Raw genomic sequence first — 22,210 nt, 5'->3', positions numbered from 1 at the left:
GCATTAAGCCTACAAAAATGCACTGCTACTGAAACTGAACATACCTAAGAAAATATCTTTCCTACCCTATTTATAGTTTCTTCATCAGCTCCATGTCCTCTTAGCCAGTTTATGAGATCAGGCTCTTCAACCTGTATTCCAGAAGGATTAAGATGACACACAGACAATCCAGGGATATCTAGATCAAATATTTTGAAAATTGTTAGGCATTTTCAAAGTGTCCTCATCACAATTTTAAACAGAGAAGTACTATCTTCAGTGATGTTTCCTACTTTTTCCACCAAAATGTGACATGCAAGGGCTTCTATAGCTAAAGATATTGAAATCAAATGCTGCAGTAGTTACTCAGGTAACATTCCCTAGTGTGCTTATATGTACTACTGTTTGAAAACAGCACTACATAAAATCACACTAGGGAACCTCTAATGCACTCTACTAGGGTTTACACAGACCAATTAATGAACAACCTATCAGTGCACTTTTAAAATCACTTCTCCACAGTCCATACTATTGCTCTGTGTATACAAGCCCTATTAGATACATACAGCCATTTCACATGGTGTTCTGGTGTCTATTGGATAACCACAGATTTCTTTTTCTAAAGATTGAGGGTGGGGTATGTTATCAGTGTTTATCAGTTAGAACTAAAAATAAGAAGCCCAAGATACAAGACATTTTTATGCCAGTACATCTGCATCTACACTTAGCTGCTAATATCAATTTAAATTATTCCAGGATAGTTAAAATTGTATAATCTGTGTGTGTGGACAAGCCCTTAGACAAGACTCGTATTGTCCTCTATGTGATTTTACCTGAATAAAGGTTCAACAACAAGACCTGTGCTAGCTTTATAACCCCTGTTTTGCAAGAGTTTTCACTCTGCTATAGAAATACGTTCCGTGCTAAAACATGCCAGTGCCTGTACCACTGTTCAAGATAAAATTTCTATCGTCCGATTGCGTTTTAAGGCTTCTTCAGTAGTCTGTGTCTCAGCTTCCTTCCTTCTCAGTTCCCACTCTCTCCAAAAGTGGGATATAGCCCTCTAAGACCCTCAGAGGGCTCTACAGATCCCTCCTCTACTTTTTCCATTTATTGTTCTCTTCTTCATTGTCTATGCAAGGAGCCTATAGTTTTTTGACAACAAAGATCTGAACTCCTATTTTGTTTCAGAAAGACAGTTCTTTCGAAAATGTTCCCCCCCCCACCCACAAGGAACCCTGTCTACACAGCTGTTTTGGTTTTCAGAAGAGCCTCTTCTGGAAACATGAGATTATGCAAATGAAGCACAAGAGTTTTAAATCAGTGCATCATTTGCATTTTTGATCTTCCTCATTTGCATTCCTCCTCCAAAAGAGGACTGCAGTGTAGACATAGTCAAGGTGAAATCCTGACCTCATGGAATCTAATGTCAAAATTCCCACTGATTTCAATGTGACCAGGATTTCACCCACTATTACTATGTAAATCCAATACTATGATAGTCCTAGAACTCCAGCCCTTCAGCTCCCAAACCACCAGCTTCTTCAGCTAAAACAGTTCTGTAATAGCTGGTGATAGGCAGGCCTGCCATCTTGGGGTTAGGGGGCAATTGCCTCAGGGCCTGGTATTTCAAAGGGGCACAGTGCTCCAGCCATTGCTACTTTGGCAGTGGTGGTGGCCGGAGCTTCGGGCCCGTTTGAAATGCCATGGCACTGCTGCTCTGCGTGGCTGGGGGTGGGGGGCAGTGAGGGCCGAATGACCTAGTTCCCACTCCTTCCATATTTGGCCCCACCCCTTCCAGGGACACAGAACCAGGACCCCCTCCCACCTTACCCTGGAGACTGTGGTATCAGCCCCATTGATAATAGGTTCTCCCTCTAACATACCAACGCTTATGTCCACATTTTTTAAAGCATGCTTATAAATCTTGTGGATTAAACTCTCTTGACTTTTTAGTATGAAGAAAACACTTAAAAAAGGCTCTTCAATTCACTAAACACATACACAACACAAATAAGCTAGTAGTGTTTGGAAAAGAATACTTAAAGAAGCCAAGTATGATAGAAGCGCACTGTCTACTCCAGTTATCATGTAGCACTTTAAAGACTAACAAAATAATTTATTAAGGTGATATTATAATTAAATACTAATTATTTTCTTAATCTTTAAAGTGCTACATGACTGCTGGTTTGTTTTGTTAGAATACCGACTAATACTGCTACCTCTCTGTTACTATTCCAGTTATGTATAACTACAGATCAACTTCTATGATTTGAGTAATACAATTTTGCTTTTAGTGTGGATATAGAAACAAATGAAGTAACTTAATTCCACAGCAATGATCCGATGCTTGTTTTAATGAAGTGCTTACTACGAGATATGTGATTAAAGGCCTTTACTGATGTTGGGCCAATGAAATAAAAGAAGCTTGGCCACAACAGCCTTCTTTTGTAGTTTCCGTGTTGAACAGTTTATTTTGAAATATCTATTCACTTACCTATTGGTTGTGACCTAAGCTTCAGGTTTCTGATTTCTTGATCCTTTTCTTCTATAGCTTGATGTAAAAGGGTGTGAAATTCTCTCTCCTTCTGCATTAACTCTTCTAATAGTCTGCAGGGGGAAAATTGCATGGATTTTCAAAATTTAATTTTATGTTTTCAGGAAAGTATCAGACAACTTTATTAATAACAGTGAAATCCGAGATCTACCATACTGACGGTTGTAACATCCATAACTAAATTTGGGAATCTTAAATGAAACGGTAGATTGTTTCATCTTTCACTTGTGTATCAAAAAAAAAAAACTACCTGTGTAATAACTTAAAATATCTAGTGTTCTGGTTTCAGAAGTAGTTTTCAGCAATCATACAAATGGGAGCTACACAGAAACTTTCAATGAAGCTTTAGCAACTCAGCATTCCTACTTAGCTGAGTTTGGTTCTCAAAGAAAAAAAATTGAAGTAACCGGGTAGTGTGTTCAGCTATAGAGGAAGAAGCATCGAGAGGATCAAAATTATTAATGGACAGAGAACTTTAAGACATCACCCTTCCTAAGGCACAGTGCGCATCTATACCTCTCATAGCAGGAACTCCCAAAAGCACCGCATTAGAGGTAAGTGTAGGGGGAGTGTGGTCACAGCTACATTTCTTGAAAAGGTGTAGCACACATTCCCTTCCAATGGGAACAGTCCCTCCCTGCCTTTTATGGAGAGACCAAATTGTAAAATGAATTATATAACATTAATGTTAATTAATGCTTCTATTTAACCTCTCTCATAATACAAACACAAGGGGACACCCAAAGAAGGTCAAAGACAACAAGGTTAAAAGCGATAAAAGGAAATAACTAACACCAGGTTCAATTAATCTGTGGAACTCATTGCTTCATTGTTACAGCAAAGAGTTTAGTAAAATTTAAAAATAATATATCTGAATGTTACATATGGTAGATAGTCTCTAAAGTATAATCATTTGTATCTTATGTGGTCTAAGCCTACTCCACTAAATCCTGAGGTTAGGAAAAACTTTTCTCCCAGAAATGTTAGAATATTATTGAGTGTTAGTCTATTATTGTGGTTTTACATCTTTCTTCAAAGCATTTGGTTTAGGACTGTCAGATACATGATGGTGGATTAGATGCATCACTGTTTCATTTCTAGCATCACAGTTTATTCCTCATCCATTCATCAGGGTTGAACAATGTATCTCCATGGTCATCTAAATAGTTTACTACTTTTTGCCTTGTGAATGACAACTAATACTAATAAAACTTATTTCTTCATTTAATGAAGATTGTAGTTTCCTTATATGAGGACTTCTAAAGTACATCACCACATATTGTATATGGCAATCAGTATGTATCTTAAGTATCCATTATGTCAAGCTGAACACAATAAATTGCAATATGAGAACTCACAAACTATGTTTACCATAACAAGAAAATGCAGTGCATTTTAACTGCTAATACGTAGTTCAAGATACCGAAAAGGTTCTTTTCTGAATATCTCAAATCAAGCCAAATTACACTGAGGCTATGTTTACACTAGATAGTTTTGTAGACAAAACTGGGCTTTTGTCAACAGAACGCAGAGCATCTACACACAGAATGTGTTTTGTTGAAAGAAACTGTCAACAAAAAAGCCATGCAGATGCTCTGGGGTGGGGGGGGTGGGGGTGGGGGGGGCTCTGGCGTTGACACACCAGGTCAAAAGATCGATCTGCTTTCATGCATAGATGTGATCTGTCTACACAAGTTTTGTCAGAACATCTCGTCCAACAGTAACTTCTGTAGGCAGATGCTTCTAGCATAGACATAGTCTGGCTATGGTTACACTAGTGAGTTGTGCTGGCAAAACCTCTTTTGTCAACAAAACTAGTAGAGCATTCACACACAAAATCAGATTTGTTGACAGTATTTCGACAAAACCTGGCACATTTTTAGACAACCATCTGCCTCTCCCAGATGAGGAGGAGTGCTTTTTGTTGACAGGGTCTGTTGACAAAAAAGTGTAGATGCTCTGGGGGCCCTTCTCTCAACAGACGGGGCATCCAAAGCAATGGGCAGCACTGTCTGCTGGGCTTCCAGGTGTCTGTTTTGTCAAGAGAGTGGCCGGGCAGTCTGGCTGCTCTGTCCACAGAGCAGAGTGCTCTTCTGATTGGGTTTTGTGTATGGCTACACTGTCCACAGAAGTTTTGTGGGGAAATCTCTTCTGAGAGTGACTTCTGTTGACAGATGGCTGTAGAGTAACTGTAGCCACTGTGTTTTTTAATGTAGTGGAAAACAAAGTGTTATTGCCAAACATTTGTTATTTATAATCAGTACAGAGGATTACAAAGAATATTACCCTGCACCACAAGTTATGTCCTACCGAAATACGGTGTATATATTGTGATAGACCACAGCACGCTACAGCAGCCTCATAGAGGGTAAATATGTGGGCAGTTGGGTCTGTGCGTTTGTTTCCTAGAGACTGAGCCTTACCCAGGATCAGCCAGCAGCAACAGGCTAATCCAGCACCTGCTGCTAATTCACACATGTGGCCGATTAAAGGCCTGTGGAACCCTTTAAAAGGGTTTCCCTCACTTGACCAGGGAGGAAAGAGATAGGGGACAGACTACCTGAAGAAGCAAGGAGTGTGAAAGGAGAGCGCCCAGGAAGAGAGGGCTGCTGCAATCACATGAGGAAGGTACTGGGCAAGCGTCTGGTGGAAGTGGCCCAGGGAGGCGGTTGCTGCATCAGGAGGGACCAGGGAGGGAAGCCCCTCTAGCTACAGCTGTAAAAGGTCCCTGGGCCAGAACCCAGTACATGTGGGAGGGGTCCCGGTTTCACCCAGGGCAGCCCTAGAGGGTAGGCACACCTAAGGGGTCTCCTCCACTAATGACTGTGACATGGACTGGGCCAATGATGAGAATGGCTCAATGATGCTGTAACCCAGGCCTCTGTGTCTGTCTACTCTGTGGGTACAGGAGGCAGAGCAGGGACACGGCGAGCCTCTGAGGCCACACCTAAACCGCCATGAAGTGCAGGACCTAAGGAGGACAAACTTGGGACTTTGTCACAACACATTTATAAATGAATAGACATATATTTCTCAACTGTCTGAAAAATATCTTCAGGCTTTTTTCCCCCCCTTCCATAGTCTTGCTCTTCACCACCTTCAACTGAGACAAGTTTTTGTTTTTTTTTTTAAATCACCCCTTTGGGCATCAATCCTTCTGTAGTAAGTTCTGTATACAAAACAGGAACAATGACAAGACTGAGTCCAGTTTTGTTGTACATCGCTCCTGTTCGGCAGCTTGGATTTGTTCCCTGGGAATAATTATAGAAAGGAATAATGAGTTCTGCTTTTATGGAAACAAAATGTGTCATTTACCATGATGCATGAAAGGCAGGAATAGCAAGATCTTGGCAACAGGTTTAATAGTTAAAAACACAGCACACCTGACAGCAAGATTTACACTATTTTTTGTCACCAGTATATTGAAGTGAGTAAGACAAATAAATTACATGGATTTTTTTCAAGCTCTCAGTTACAAATTACTGTTTTATCATCAATTATATGAGAAATGTATAACAGATTATTACAGCTCTCATATTTGGAGTAACTTTTTAAGAGTGAAAGGAAATACAACAATCATACCATACAGAAGTCAAGACTTACCTATTTGTCTCTAATTTCAGCCTCCCTAGTTGCACACCCAGTGATCTGTGAGCAGCCTGGGAATCGTGGGAAACTGTAGAACTGAGCGTGCTCACACCTGACGTAGCTATAGCATCTTCTATGACAATGCAAGGCCGTTGAATTTTTTGATTCTGAGGTTCATCATGATCTTCTTCAACTTCCATGTCATCCTGATCTGCTGTATCACTTTCAGATGCAAGACTAAAGTGTGGCCTCAGTTCTGTATGAAATAACACATTATGAATAACCACAATAAAATCATACAAATTAATCATTATAACTCATCATAGTGTTTTGATTAAACCAGGTTTAAAAATTGTGGAGCAAAATGTTGTAATTGTTTCCAAAAGGTTTCAAGACAGCTTAAAAGTGCTGCGATGGTGTAAGCCAGTGTTTCTTAAACTGTGTTCCATGGAACACTCTTGTTCCATGAACAACTTGCGGGTTTGGCATGAGCGTTTGGAAAAAACACACTGATGTTATATATTTTCTGTTATAACCAGATACAATGTTACTTCTTTGTTACGATGCCTGATTAAATGACTTCATTTTGTTTTTGCTGTATATGTTGCTATTTGGTTTTTATTGGTTTGACAACAATTTATCTTAAAGACATTTTTCATAGGTGTTCCACATTTAAAAAAAAATGCTGTTCGGTATGTGTGGTCTCGAAAAGTTTAAGAAACACTGGTTTTGTACATTCTGAACATTTGGCTTCTGTTGATCATTTACAAACTCCAAACAGTGATAATCTGTATTTACTAACAGGATTTCAGATTCTACTAGTATTTTTTGTCAAACCATGCAGAATTCATTCTGTATATGCCACCTAAAGCTAATAAGGTGTAACGCTTATTCAAACTTGCAACATACATTCTGGCATTCCTCTCATGCAAGGCCTGATTCAAAACACGCTGGTGGCAATGGCAATCTGTTAACTTCAGCTATTTTACACCATATTTTAGGTTAGAGAAAAGTACCTATTAATGCCACTACAGGTTGCAACTCTCAAATCTGGTACTCTTTTGTGTGGTCCTACACCAGACTAGGAATGTTCCATGATGAGAGAGTACCAGGTTGTAGGAGTCCTACCTGCCCTGTGGCAGTGCAGGGGCCACAGGTCCCCCAGACCCTGCTATAGTGCAGGGGCCAGAGCCCCCTGCCTGCCCTGCGGGGCCAAGGGACAGAGATGGAGTCCTTGGGCAGCCCCACAGCAGCTGGGGAGAAGCAGCTGGAGCAGTCCTCGAGAGCCAGAGCTAAGGCCAGAGTCCCGGGGGAGGGAGGCTGCAGGCTGGGGCAGCCCCAGGCCTGGGAGCACAGGGCTGTCTGAGGCCAGAAGCCCTGGACCTCCCCTGGTCTCTCAAATTCTCTAGTTTGGAACCAGTCAGATCCCAACAATGTCAGACCAGGGAGGTGTAACCTGCATTACCATCTTGGATTTACACTATATCCCTGACAGAATGCAGACTTACACCTTGTAAATGCTCACTGAAGCTGCACTTAAGATTGGAGTATTTAGAGATTTTTCTAAAATAATCCCAAAATCTCTTTCCTGATCACTAAACTGGAACACTTTCTATACAGCAAATATTTCCCTTTTTTATTTTCCCTTTCTTTCTTCTCCACAATTTATAAGTTTTCATAAGGGATTCTTCTCCCATTGATGTGAGCTGTGTTTAGGTAAGCACAAAATATTTTTTGAAAACCTCACCATTAATACTGAGAAAAACGCACATTCTTGACAGTTAAGCTCCCAAAAGTGTTTCAAAGAAACATTCACACTTTTTTAGTCACTTTGTCCTTACTACAGAACTATGTTTCTCCCCACAAATGATATTTGTGATTTGTGAAATTTACCCTGTACAAAAGGGCCCACATAGTAGGGCTCAAGTAGAATTTAAGTGGCCCACAGGCCTTCTGGAATAGCTCTATAGAGGGGCAATTTATATCCTAATGCAGTGGCAAAGGAAATTCCCAATCCTACTGGACTGGTGCAGATTTAGTGTGCCCAAGAAGAATGTCCCTGCCATCCTGCTGAATGCAGCAGGTTCCTTCCAAAATGCCATTGTTTTCAACAGAGAAGCAGCATAGTGGGTGTGGTAGACTGGTAACAAATCACTTAGGCTATGTCTACATTACAAGATAAATTTGATTTTTAATAACGTCAATTTTTTAACCTTGTTCTTATGAATTCAAATTTAAGTGTCCACAAACCTTCTTGAAATTCAACCCATTGCTTTTCTGTTTCGAGTTTCTGCATCTCCATGCAAGTTTAACGGCATGAGCAGTGCATTGTGAGTACCTATCCCACAGTGCCTTAGCCCCAGTTGCTTGTTATAACGAATCCCAGAATGCAAAGCACTGTCCCAGAATTCAGAGCATCCAGTAACAGAATTCAGACCTCCCCACAAACCCACCTGGGTTCCCTGTGCCACGCGTCCTCTGCAGACATTGGCGTAGTGGCAGGCAGCTGTGCTATCAGCACTGTCCACCCCTACCAAGTTCCATCCACCGCGCATCCAGACCTTTATATTTGCAGGCCTGGGCGCTGCAGAATTCACATTCTAATTCAGTCAAAAATTCACAGGCTTCCTGTAACCTTCCTGCGCACCTAGATGGAGAGCAGCAGAGAAGGAAGTGGCCATACATGGAGGGTTACCACATAGCTTTGTGGGACACAGACAGGACAGTTCTGGAGGCTAATAAATTCGAATTAAAGACAGGGCGCTTCCACATTAACCTTTATTTGAAATTTTAAATTCAAAATTGATGCTATACCCATCCCATAATATCAACATTTTGTTATTGGTATTAGGGCTCACTAATTTGAGCTAATGATATTTACAGTGAAGACAATGACGTTTTAATATCGAGCTAATTCCTTTAAATTTGATTTTATCTTGTAGTGTAGACACAGCTTTAGTATTTCTTTAACTTGGAATTCTTCTTCTTGCCTTCTCACACAAAACAGGAGCCACCTGGCTGTCGCAGGAGAACAGGAAGTATGTCTGACTACAGCCCCTACACAGAGTTCTTGGCCAATAGAGCCACACAAATTATTGGTGCACTTCTTGGGTGGCCATCAGTTTGTGCCTCACCACACACTTTCAAAAGAGTTGAGCATACCAAGTGCAGGGCTCTTTTGAGCACCCTTTCACATCCCACGTGTGTATGTGCAGTGTGTGAAAAATGTGGGCATCCAAAGCACCACTAAGTCAACCATTGCTTACCGATCTGACCCTTCTATTATGCACCCTGGAAAGGTGCACTCCCAAAGAGTCGTGACTAGTCACCTATGAATACTTGGTTTGTAAATCAGCTAATGAAGGGCAGCAAAGACAAAAGGAGGTCACTGCAAGTTTTAAAAGCTTTTGTGACTACTTATGACCACAGTATGATTAAAAACATTTTAAGCAATCAGACATTACATGTGTGCTGAGTAACAGACTGACTCACCTGGGATCAGAATAGTAATAGCAGTTTGCACAGCTTTTCGAATTATGCTGTCTAGCGCAAACATCCAGTGGGGCTTGATGTTGTGATTTCGTAAAACTTTATTGACCTGGTGACAAAGAATGCAGTTCAGGAGTCATTTGATCCCCAAGGTTGCATACAGCTGATAATATATTAAGGTCTGTTGCAATGCATCAAAAACAGGGTGTTTTTGTTTGTTTGTTATGCTTTGTTTTGTTTTGAAGTAACTTCGCGTAGCTTTAGTAAAAAAAAAAGGATTTCCAGCTTCTGCTATTTTCTACTTTGCACGAAGTCTTAACTCCTAGAGTCAAGTAGTTCCATAAGAATCTTAGCCTTCCTTGTTTAAAAGGTAAGAATTTAACCTTCAGGGTTGTGGAGAAAAGCTTAAGTATGTGAATGGTGAATGCTTCAGTACCACAGGACAAATAAAAATAACACTTTTTGAAAAAAAAAAATAATCTCATGACTTTTAAATCAATCTCATAATTTGGGGATGGAGGGGCTGACTCATGATATCTGACTGCTTGGGTTGGCAAGACTGTAATGTTGTTTGTTTTAAAATAAAGATTTTAAAGATTTTGAAGACACAGTCTTCAAAAACTAATATAGGTTGAGCCTTATGGGTCTGGCACCCTGAGGTCCTAAATCAAGACATTTGCTGGACCTGGGGAGGTCAGTCCCAGCCCCTCTAGTCTTGTCCATCAGTGTCTGGGGCACCCCAGTTCTGGCCCCACAGGGCACCAAGGCTTGGCTGTTGGCCCCCAGAGTTTCCCAGTCAGATTGCCAGGACTCAGTTCTTCCCTGCTATGGCAACAGTCCTGGTTTTAGCCCACTGGTTTTCTCCTGTGAATGTCCAGCCCGGAGCACCCACAGGGTCACCGAAGATGCTGGATGGAGGTGTTGTCGGAATAGGGAAGTCTGGTTTACAGAGGTTCAACCCACAGTTTACTTGAACAGAATTTTGCTATTTTGTTTACTACTTCAAGTCCAGTTTGGGAAGGAAAAAGGATGTGGGTTTTCTCTGAATCTACAAATATCTGCAATAAACGAAAGATTACTTTAGATTCTTCTTAACTGCACCTTTCCTCCCAGTTTTTGGCCCAGTAAAGCACTGCAGACTTAGAGGTGGTATCTGATGACATTATAGCTCCTGCCACAGCTACTGGCCTGGTCCCTTCCTGTTTGTGTATTTGTGCAGTTCTTCCTTCAAAACTTCACTCAAGTAGACTCTTAGGCCACGTCTACACTCATGGAAGGTTGATCCACTCAGGGTCGGAACACCCATTCTGGGGTCCATGTCCACCACGGAACTCCTCATGAGCCACGAGGATTAAGGAAGGTTGACGGGATGAACGCTCCCGTCAACCTTCTGCCCTGAAGACAGCCACTGAATTTAACACAGATACCTAATTGGCATACCTAAAATTGTGTAGCAGCCATTGACCTTCCGCATGAGTATAGACACCACCTAAGTTCTCTGTACTTTATCAAAATATTTTTTTCCCTGAGGCTATTCTTTTCAAACTGTCAAAGAGCTGGAAATGAGCCAAGAAAAGACAGCACAGGTATGATGGTGTGATGCATTATTTAAAACACACACACACACACACACACGCACACAGAGCCAAATTTAGCAGCAACAGCAGCTGCTAGGTTTCACATGCTGCCTCTGTACCTACGCCATCAGAGCCATACAGGAAAAGTTGAGAGGTGAAACGAACAGCAGAAAGATACATAAAGGAGGACTCAAAACTTTTCAGAATGACAAATTATGGATCTTTATTAGAATGAACTTCTAAATGCAAGTGACTCATGGAAAAAACTCCCTCAGTAGAAACTAAGAGGATATGGATATTTTCTAGTCCCTTTTCCTCAAGTTTTATTTTGAGGTTACTACATACAAACAGGATCAGTTCACTTCTCTCTTCTGAAGGTTGTCAATCTTTTTGTAGGAAATAACAATCATGTTGCTAAGATGATGTGTTTTGGGGATGGTCAGAAGTTCAAATGAAGTTATTTTCGATTACAATATAATCCTGATATACGCGCACTCAGGTTGCGTGAATCTCAGGTTAACGTGACTGAGTGTTGGGGAGTTGGTGCCTGGCTCCAGGCTGCCCGCCACTCAGGGGAGATGGCAAACTGACAAGTAATGCAAATTTTGACTTATGCGGGGTTGCACAGGAACGCAACTTCCATGTAAATAAGGGATCTAGTGTACTGCCCAAAGACAATTATAAAATCTATTCTCATTTCTTTATTGCAGTAGCCACTAGATGGCATTCTGTCATATGAGAGACTTCTGAGCAAGCTGAATGTACAGCATAAGAAGGTTATGCTGCTGAATAAATCCAACAATAGGCAAGGTGCTGAGCACCTCATGAGAGGTATATTGGTGTTATGCAAATTGAAACTGGTCAACACCTGTCTGGAAACACTCTGCACCTTGGAAGATTGAGCCTTTAATGAGCACAAAGTTCAAGCTGTTTGTCAATGTGCTCTGTGTCAGTATTGAAGAGGTATGATGTAACTTTGTCAAGGAACACAAACATCCACAGTAGTATGACTAAGCACTTTAGAATACAAAACAAAACTCTTTCCCCAAGTACTTTGATCAGGATATCCTGATGATAAGCCCTTATTATCCATGATTCTTGAGAATAAAGGAAATAATTTACCCCCATTTTTAGCAATATCCACATACCAGGAAAGAATCTGATGCCTTGATACGTACTTCAGTATAAGCTGTTTTTATCTAATAGAGGTCTGAGTGTAGTGTATAAATTTCCTTGATTTTTTTTTCTAGTAGTTTATCCTAGGTAAATAGTTTCTTTCCCTGCAGTTCTGTGTAAATAGATGTAAAAGAACCAAATTTTACAATCAGCTCCTACTAATGTCATTACTATATCTAGGGCTCCTCCAACATTGGGACCTGAATTCACAAAGTTCCTGTGTTATCTATTTAGTTGTACTAGAAAATGGCTCGCTGTCTTAAAAATAAGCACTCAGTTTGGAATGACCAAAGAGGCCTGCGTGTGGGATGCTGAAATATCACTGGGAGCAACGCCTTGCAACTGATCAACATTTAATGGGACAAAACACCCCGCCCTGACCAAAAGAATGTGTGTAAACAAAGGCTGATAATAAATTGCCTTTATTAAGTGTCACACATTCTGATGTCTCAAAAAGACAAGAGAATAAATTTTCTAAATTACTTCATACCTCAGGATACTACAACTACAACAACAGCAGCTCAACTAACAATATTGTTAACCTTTCCAGCTACCAACTCAGCCCAGCAGAAGAGTCTCTCTTATCCCCGGGGTCTTTCCTTTTGCCCTACTTCCTCCACGAACTTAATACAATTCTATGGTGACCTCGAAGCCTTCTTTCACTGCCTCCGTCTAAAGGAATTCTTCCAACACAACTATGAACAACAGTCTGACTCTCTCGACCCCGCCTACCAACACCAAAAGAAGAAGAACTCTATGTGGACTCCCCCTGACGGTCGTAGTAAGTCTGGATTTGTTCATACAATGCTTCCGCAACCATGCTCAGATTGACATTATACGCAAACAATTCCACGAGACACAATCTCAACTATGTTGAACGCTATGCTGTCTAGAGTCTCAAAAATAACCCAGACTTTATAATCAAACCATCTGACAAAGGGGTTGTCATCATGAATAAGTCAGACTATGAACAGGAGGCAGCCAGACAACTCTCCAACACCACATTTTACAGACCTCTCTTCTCTGATCCCACTTCGGAATTCCAAAAGAAATTACAATAACTACTTAAGGAACTCCCTGCTACTACTCAAGACCTTATTCACTCAGACACACCGTCTGAGCCCCATCCTGGATTATTCTATTTACTTCCCAAAATCCACAAACCTGGGAACCCCAGACAACCTATCGTTTCGCGTATTGGCACCCTTACTATTGGACTATCCAGTTATGTGGACTCTCTCCTCAAACCCTATGCCACCAACACTCCCAGCTATCTCCAAGATACCACTGACTTCCTGAAGAAATTACAAAACATCGGAAAAGTTCCTGACAACACCATCCCTGCCACCATGGATGCAGAGGCTCTGTACACTAATATTCCACATGAAGATGGATTACAAGAGATCAGGAATACCATCCCTGATGTCACCACAGCCAATCTGGTGTCTGACCTCTGTAACTTTGTTCTCACCCACAATTATTTCTGATTTGGAGACAATTTATACCTCTGGATGCTAATATATTTATGGCTGACCTGGGACAACGATTCCTCAGCTCTCGTCCCCTGTTACCCCTCCTCTACTTAAGATACATTGATGACATCTTTATGATTTGGACCCATGGTATAGAGACTCTAGAAGAATTCCACAGAGACTTTAACAGTCTGCATGCCACCATCAACTTATGCCTCAATTACTCCAGGCGAGAGATACATTTCCTGGACACTAAAGTACAAATCAAGGATGGCCTGATTGGCACCACACTCTACCAGAAATCCACTGATCGCTATACTTACCTATACGCTTCTAGCTTTCATCTTGCACACATAACTAGACCCATTGTTTACAGTCAAACCCTTAGGTACAATCACATTTGCTCCAATCCTACTGACAGAGACCAAAAACTACAAGATCTTTACCAAATATTCATAAATCTGAATTACCCACCAGGAGAAATAAAAAAAAAAAACAACAAATCAACAGGGCCAGATGAATATTCAGAGACCAGCTACTCCAAGATAGGCCCAAAAAAGCCAAGAACAGAACACCACTGGTCATTACCTCCAGCCCCCAGCTCAAACCACTGCAATGCATTATCAAAGACCTACAACCTATCCTTAATCACGATGCCACACTCCAGAAGGCCCTAGGTGACAGGCCTGTTCTCTCCTACAGACAACCTCCCAACCTTATGAGGATTCTCACCAACAGCCACAGTCTATACCACAGGAACACCAGTCCTGGGACTTTTCCGGGCAACAAAGCCCTCTGCCAGCTCTGTCACATATCTACTCTGGGGATGCCATCACTTGACCTAACCAGGTTAGTCACAGAATCATGGGCACATTCTCATGTTCCTCAACTAACATCATATATCCCATCACGTGCCAACAATGCCCAGATGCTTTGTATATTGGACAGACTTCAAACTCTCTTAGACAATGGGCACAAAACAGACATAAAAACACTCCTGATCCACAAACTGGTCAGCCAACATTTTAATGGAGTGGGCCATTCTGTTAATGACTTAAGAGTTTGTGTCTTACTGAAGAGGATTTTTCACACTACTTTAGAAAGAGAGGCTGCTGAACTCTCTCTTATATTCAAATTCGACAAATTAACACGTGGTTTGAACCAGGATGCAAATTTTCTGGGTCATTATAGGGGCTGTTTTGCACACTTGGCTTAATCTAATTCTTGACTCCCCACCCCCACCACCCCTCAACTCTCTGATTTGCTCACCTTGACAATTTTTTTTCTGATTTGTCAACCTTGATTACTCTTTTTGGCTCTCTATACCTTAAATATTGAGTCTGTTCTGGTATGCCTATGGTCTGAAGAAGTGGGTTTGTCCCACAAAAGCTCACCTAATAAATTATTTTGTTAGTCTTTAAAGTGCTACTTTACTTCTTTTTTGTTTTGATAGTATATAGACGAGCACGGCTCCCTCTCTGTTACTTATCTAATGTCTGTAGAATGGTTCCTGTTCTCTCAACGGTATTCTTTTTAATGCCTGTTTTCAAGATACTGCAGAACACTTTTTCTGATAGGGATATCACAGCCAGCCAGATCCTTCTCTCAAAACATCACAAGACTGCTTTACATAGTGATTTCATCCATTTACCTTCCTCAGTACATTGCATGGTGAAACAAACCTGCTAACACATTGTATCTGAACTTTTACCTCTTTCTCAGAGAGCTGCAGTGGAGGACGTGTATCTACTGCTTTGCTGTTGCCCACTGACAAAGGGAAATTCCCCAAAAAACCCTGCTTCTTCTTTGGGAATCTTCTTGGTAGGACACTAGTCCTATTTTATTTAAAGCCTTCTGCTTACTTTCTTTGCATTGCCTCTTCAGCAAGCTAACTCGTCCTCTTTTACCCAATAAGAGATTTTAAAGAACTCCATTCAGGTCAGTGGCCTTTCAGTTCTAGATGTGGATAACCTGGTAAATTTAGTCTGGGACTGAATACAAGGTAGAAAAAGGAGCAGGGGCAGGGAGGAAGAAGGTGGTGTCTAAACTGGAAATAAGATAATGTGAATGCCTCTGGAGTTACCATGAATGATGCCATGCCAATTGTGAAACAGATGCTCTGCTACACTCATTATTGTGCACATTAATAGAGTTCAAGTATTTTATGCTTGTGACATCATTTGACATTTTATATAAAATAAATGAGTCAGGAGTGTATCACAATGTATCAAGCATTCAGAGGTTTTTTTCCATGCGGTTTTTACGATCATGGCTTAGATTTAAAAGGGGCAAAAGCCTGTTGCTTTGTATTGGATTGAATATCTCCTATGGGAAGGTGTGACATTGTTGTGCCTTGCAATTGCAGCAAACCAGATTTGACCCTGACATTACAAGACTAACCAGAATCAAGGGCAAGAAGAGGACATTCAAAGTGAAAAACTCCACAAGGGAAGGCTGGAAACCTTCAGTGCTCTTCAAAATAAAACATGATTTCACAGATTGAGTAAATCACTTAATCTTTCTGTGCCTCAATATCCAATCTCCCTCCCCTCCCCCAGTGCCAGGCACTCCCAGCCTCCCTGCTCTAATCCAATGCCCCTCCCCCTCTCGCAGAGCCAGACATCCTCAGCTTTCTTTTCCCAACCTCCCCACTCTAACTCAATGCCCATTACACCTGGGACTCACTGGAGCTACCACCACATGCTTCTCCCTCCAGGTGCTGGGGCGCATGCACAGAGCAGTGGTGAGCAGTTCAGGCATGTGGCTCTGACCTGGAGCCAAATTTCTTTGATAAGAGCTGCATACAGCTTGAGAGCTGCAAGTTGGCCACCCCTGCCCCAGGTTTAAATGCTCACGGAGATGTGAACACCCACTTTTTGTCTTCACATCATTTTGACCTCCTAGATCCATCCAGGACATTGTTCATCACTATGTCAAACCTTCTCCGTATCAGTTATTCAGCTACATAGAAAACAAGATGACTTCAAGTGGCAAAAGTTAAGTGTTAGCAAAGAACTTGAAATAATATTGAAAGTGCAGCTCTGGGAGAGCAACACTGATTTTTAGTAAGATAGCTATGGAAAGGCACTCCATTTTCTATATCCTATTTATCATGGTAAGGAACTATGAGTATTCTCTTAGCTACTGGTCTTTAAACAATAGCTATTTAATTATAATTTGGGGGTGAGGGTTCACAACTCAGGTTTGCCAAAGGTTTGGCACTGATCACGTGCATCAGGACAGGAATACAATGACAATATTATAAGGTACACACTGTAATTCGTCAGGATTTTTTAAATGCATTAATTTCTAAGGCGAGTCAAGCTCAATAGATTGGTACCAAGGAAGCACAATTTTGTATTTATTTATATTAAAAAAAAATAAAGCCAAACCAACCAACCCAACAATACATTTTTCTGAGGCTTTCCTACTTAAGAAAAATGGTGTAATGTTTACAGAACCATCCCAGACCCTCTTGCTGTTTGTGAAGATTCATAGATCTACAAAAAGAATAGCTATTGGTTTCAGGACACACTTGATGCCAAAGGCTCATATGGCAACCAAGCCAAAAGCTGACTGTGAGCAGAAGGTCCAATTGTTATTGTTAGACTTGGAGCCCTCAAATATTCTCAGCTGTGTAACAGTGGGCAAAGAATTTCATCAGTTCATATCAGACTATAATTTGGTCCTTTAACTGGGAATTCATACAGCAAAACCACTGAAAACGTCTACTTACAGCATCTTGAAAACCAAATAGCACCAACTGGACTTGACTAATGCCGTGGCTGTCAAAGTCTAACTCCAGTTTGAGTTTCGACAGAGTAGTTGCAATGATTTTGCGATCAGTTGACCTTACAAACTCTCTAAGGCTGGCAACGAGAGTTGTGATGTGCTCCCATTTTAGCTTAGGTTCTTCAGCTCCCTATTAGAGAAACAAAAAGAACAAATTCAGCCTAAAGCACATATCTTTTGACATACCATGACTTTAACTAATATGAGATAATCTGCGATTGATAATCTTTGCTCCCTCTATATTCCAAAAAAATCTACCTTTAAAACAGATGTGACAATACTTTTAATTTCCGAAAAGTACATACTGCACAATGCCCTAATTTTATTTTGTGTAAATAATATATGTCAGCAGAATATATGGGGGAAATGCATATCTCACTATTATTAAAAATTTTTAGGTCCAGAGAGTGAAATTCATCCCCTGCTTAGAGTCAGCTGAAACCTTCCATGCACAAGGTGAAATCCTAATTTAGCCTTAAAGTAGGAGTTAAGTGAGGTGGTCTTTGGGGCAGAAGGCTTTGTAAAGGGAGAATTTCATCCTGGGTGCTTAACTCCAAGCAGAAGATTCACCTCAATATGGAATTTTCTCACTATAGCTGCACTTACATTCTGGCCTTGAATTTTTCCACACATTATCAAAATACTGTGGTTGCAATCAAAGATCTGTCTCATTCACATATGAACTCACATTTCTGAATTCTCTGTTTTACGTTTATGCTTCTGTTGACGAGGAAAGTACCAAAATGCGTGAAAAGTAATTTTGGACAATACTACAGAAGGAAGTTAGATATGGAGTCAGAGGGGGTTTTTAGCTTTCAATCATGACAGCTGAATTACAGTTGTGGGAAAAGAACCATGAAAACATAGGGGCTGCGTCTACACTAGCAAGTTCTTTCCAAAAATTTTTCGAAAGAAGGGGGCTCTTTTGAAAGATTGTGTGGAGGATCTACACACAAAAAGTGTTCTTTTGAAAGTAAACAAAGAACGCATTGCTCCTTTCGAAAGCGCTCTTCTGCTCCCATTTCAGGAAGAATGCCTTCTTTTGAAAGCTTCTTTAGAATGAAAACAGGTGTAGACACTCCTCAGGACCCTTCTTCCGAAACAGCAGTCCTCATGACAACTGATTTTTCGATTCCTGACCTGTTCATTCCAAAGAGCAGGGGCTGCGTGGATGTTCTCTTTTGAAAGAGCAGATCACTGTTTTGATCCATTTTTTTTTTTTTTTGTGCGTGGATGCACTCTTTCAAAAGTTCTTTCAGAAGAGATCTTTCAGAGGGACTTCGAAAGATCACTGTATTGTAGACATTGCCTACAAGTCATTAAAATAAACTTACAGGGATAAATTGTAGTTATCACAGAAATTTATTTACTTGAAGTCAGGTAAATATTTGTAGAGATACCCAACATTGGTTTGAAGAGCACACCGGTTTTTGCTTTCTGCTATTTTTTCCATTCTCCTGTCTTGACTATGTAATGCCTCAGGAATTCCTTCTGTATATAAATAATTCAATTTCATCCTCTTTCATTTATTTACATTGTTCCACTGACACAAGCACTGATAGTTATATTAGTTATAGTTACATAAAGTTATATCACTACAGTAGATAGAAGTTCTTGGGTACATCTGTTATACTTCTAGTTTTTAACCCCTGTCTGCCACTATTTCAATGTGTATCAAGAACTAGAAAACTTATTGTTACGGCAACAGTATGTGGCCACAGCAATTGTGCTAGGTAGTTTTAGAAAAGTTTTACCAAGCCAATCAGACGTTTACATTTGCATTATTCTTTTTTAAACATGCGAGTTTTAAAAATCTAAATACCATGGGATACACTCTGCGTACAAAGCACGTGCAGAGCAAAGATACTCAGCCAAAAGAAATGAAGTTCCAGTCTTGAAAACGACAAATCACAACATCATCTAACTGCAGTGTAGCAACATCTGCAGAGTGAAGAACTGTTAATTATTCAACATCCGCCTACACTGATATCACAATGAATCACCCAAAGAGTGTCAGGAGGTAATATGTGATTATTTTGTGGTTTTTTGCAACCCTACCTGATGCTCTCTTCTCCCACGCCAACCTACTCTGAAGGATGGGAATATTTGGTCTTTCAGTTGTTCCTTATCCCACTCCTTTTACAATGATTTGAAAGAACAGAGGAGTTATCCCGCTGTGCCTAGTCCATTTTACTTGGCACACCTGCTGCAGCCTGAAATGAGGCTAATTTTGGCAAAGGAACCAGAGGTAAAATCTCCATAACAGACATGTAATTTGAGGCACAGATTGAGTATCTTGGCTTACGCTTTTGGAATTGACTAGACTGATTATGACATGTATTAAGCCCTCAGCCTTTATTCTATTCGAAAAAAATGTTGGCAAACATGAAATTTCATTCAAATGGTTGCATATTTTCTTCAATATCAGTTGATACCTGTGCGCAAACACAGGCAGCTGTTATGAATAATGTAAAGTACAAACTTACAGCAGCACAAATGTATTTTTACTGCCCATCTTCATTATTGTCAGCACAACTGCAGTCTTTCAAGTCCTACATTGTATCCACCACCTTGTTTCCCAAACTGTTTTTTGTGCCTGACACCTGAATTTAATAGATAAATTTACACACACGCATACACACCTGTAGTAGCTTACTGAAAACGTGCAAAATGACAAGATATTTTTGTCTACCAGCAAGTTATTTTACCTGAGCTAAGGCTTCCATTAAGTTTCTCACCACCTTCTCTTGGTCCTCTGTTAATATTCTGTGCAGAGTGGCTCTCCGTTCGCTATCCTTTTTTAGCATGAAGAACCCAGAATCCTTCTCTTCAGGTGAAGGAGGAGCACTATGATCTTCAAAATTCTCATCCGGGATGCTGAAAGTATAAGTAACAAAAATCAACATATAAAATAACACCCCCCACACCCCTAATCCAGGAAGCAAAATGAAGACACCTTAGCTCTTTACCTCAGAAAAAGGGACTGGATTCCTTTTGCATCTTTTTCTCCACATGATTTGGCTCTTGATTTGAAAGAAAATGGATCAATTTTTAAGTCTGTGTCAGGTGACACCGAGCCATATTCACTGCTGCTACTCGTATCTTCAACCACAACAGGAACAGGCAAAGATATGCTCCGAAGGTATTCTACTCACGAAGAAACAATGAAAAAAAATTAGTCTTTCAAAACCATCCCAAAACCTGTAAAAGCTGCAATGGCGGTACTTTAATTCTAAAACGAAAGTTCTTCTTTTAAGATGAGGAAAAATGGTAAACTTCATCTTCTTCATCTCACCGATACATATGTGACCCAAAAAACCTCCACACATTTTAAGATGTTGTTTGAAAGGAGTTCTCAGCTACTGAAGGAAGCCACAGCATATTTTAGATCAGAAGTTTTTAGAGACCTGAGACCATCTCAACTTACTGGGTGTTACAGTCTTTATGACGTTAAGTATAATAAACTCTCAGAATTACGGTGCTTATGTATATATTAATTCCAGATCACCTCTAAGCATTCTCTCGGAAAATTCGCTCTCCACAAGGATGCTTGCAACAAAAAGCCTTATGTTAGGAGCTCAGTCCTTCGCTTTGATACCAATGGCAAAAGTCCAATTGACTTCAATGGGAACAATTTACAGCTTTGTGGTGCTACACCATTCACACAAGCCCTCAGTACTGAGCTATGTGTTACCTTAAATAAAACTGGAAGATAAAAACCACAAGCCAATGCAGTTTTTCTGGACTAATTTGCGACACATGGACGTTAACTCTGAGCTGGCTTCTTCTGTTCAACAGTGCACCTTTTGTTGCAGCAAAAAGATTCTGAAATCTTATTCAAACTCTTACATGGCAGCTCAGAGTTTAAGCAATTGGAAAATAGAATTAAAAAAATGGAGACAGACTACCATTCCAAGCAACAGTTCCTCTTGCTGTTTCAGATGCCATGCATCATTTCCTTTGGAACTGTCACAATAAACAATAATGCCACTGCTCAAGGCAAATGATATGTAAGGTATTAACCACCTGCCCAGTCAAAGTGTAAACTGACATGATTCTTTACAGTACTTTAAACCGATATGATAAAGTGACAGCTTCCTAAGAATGACAGACTGTTAGGTTTGATGACTGTATCCAAGTATCTCATCTGTGTAGTTTTTAGATATGGTAATTTACAGCAGATTGAGCAAATGATTCTCATTCTATCACCACAGTTACATGTTTCGAGAAAAAAAACTTGGAATGGTTAAACTCACCACTTGAGCTGGCTGTAAGAGCTGTGGGAGGAAAAGCAAACAAAAATGTTCATCATATGGTAAAGTTAGTAGAGCAAATATAGCGTAGATAATAAATTCTTTCCACTCAGTTGTACTGTGCATGCTAAGAATAGCTAGACTGTCATTTATCCAATCTACCTCTGATTTTAATTGAAAAGAGAAATTGAAACTTGATCTATTTTTCTCCAAACAAGTTAACATGGTGATCTAATATTTCTTCTTTACTTCAGCTATCATAATAAAAACATTTTCTGAAATTCAGCAGGTATTTTGTTTTCATATTTAAATAAATGTATCACTTAT

At 40.3% G+C, this 22,210-nt stretch overlaps 1 protein-coding gene across 3 annotated transcripts in view; it reads right to left on the bottom strand.

Annotated features, from left to right (window-relative positions):
- MAP3K5 (mitogen-activated protein kinase kinase kinase 5) overlaps positions 1 to 22,210 on the bottom strand; it is a 175,298-nt gene that overhangs the window by 5,541 nt on the left and 147,547 nt on the right. For 2 of the 3 annotated variants that reach the window (XM_074990492.1, XM_074990490.1), the window contains exons 21-28: positions 21,887 to 21,907; positions 20,600 to 20,777; positions 20,339 to 20,507; positions 17,575 to 17,760; positions 9,617 to 9,722; positions 6,140 to 6,380; positions 2,477 to 2,589; positions 66 to 178 (exon numbers count right to left, since the gene is read on the bottom strand). In XM_074990492.1, coding sequence (XP_074846593.1) covers positions 66 to 178; positions 2,477 to 2,589; positions 6,140 to 6,380; positions 9,617 to 9,722; positions 17,575 to 17,760; positions 20,339 to 20,507; positions 20,600 to 20,777; positions 21,887 to 21,907 — 1,127 coding nt within the window. The remainder of the gene's footprint in view (positions 1 to 65; positions 179 to 2,476; positions 2,590 to 6,139; positions 6,381 to 9,616; positions 9,723 to 17,574; positions 17,761 to 20,338; positions 20,508 to 20,599; positions 20,778 to 21,886; positions 21,908 to 22,210) is intronic. The other variant, XM_074990491.1, reaches the window with a different exon arrangement.

This window comes from Carettochelys insculpta, chromosome 3 (genome assembly GCF_033958435.1).
Source record: "Carettochelys insculpta isolate YL-2023 chromosome 3, ASM3395843v1, whole genome shotgun sequence".
Lineage (NCBI taxonomy): Eukaryota > Metazoa > Chordata > Testudines > Carettochelyidae > Carettochelys > Carettochelys insculpta.
Note: the sequence above shows the minus strand (reverse complement) of the source record. Positions and strands in the feature narration are given on the sequence as shown.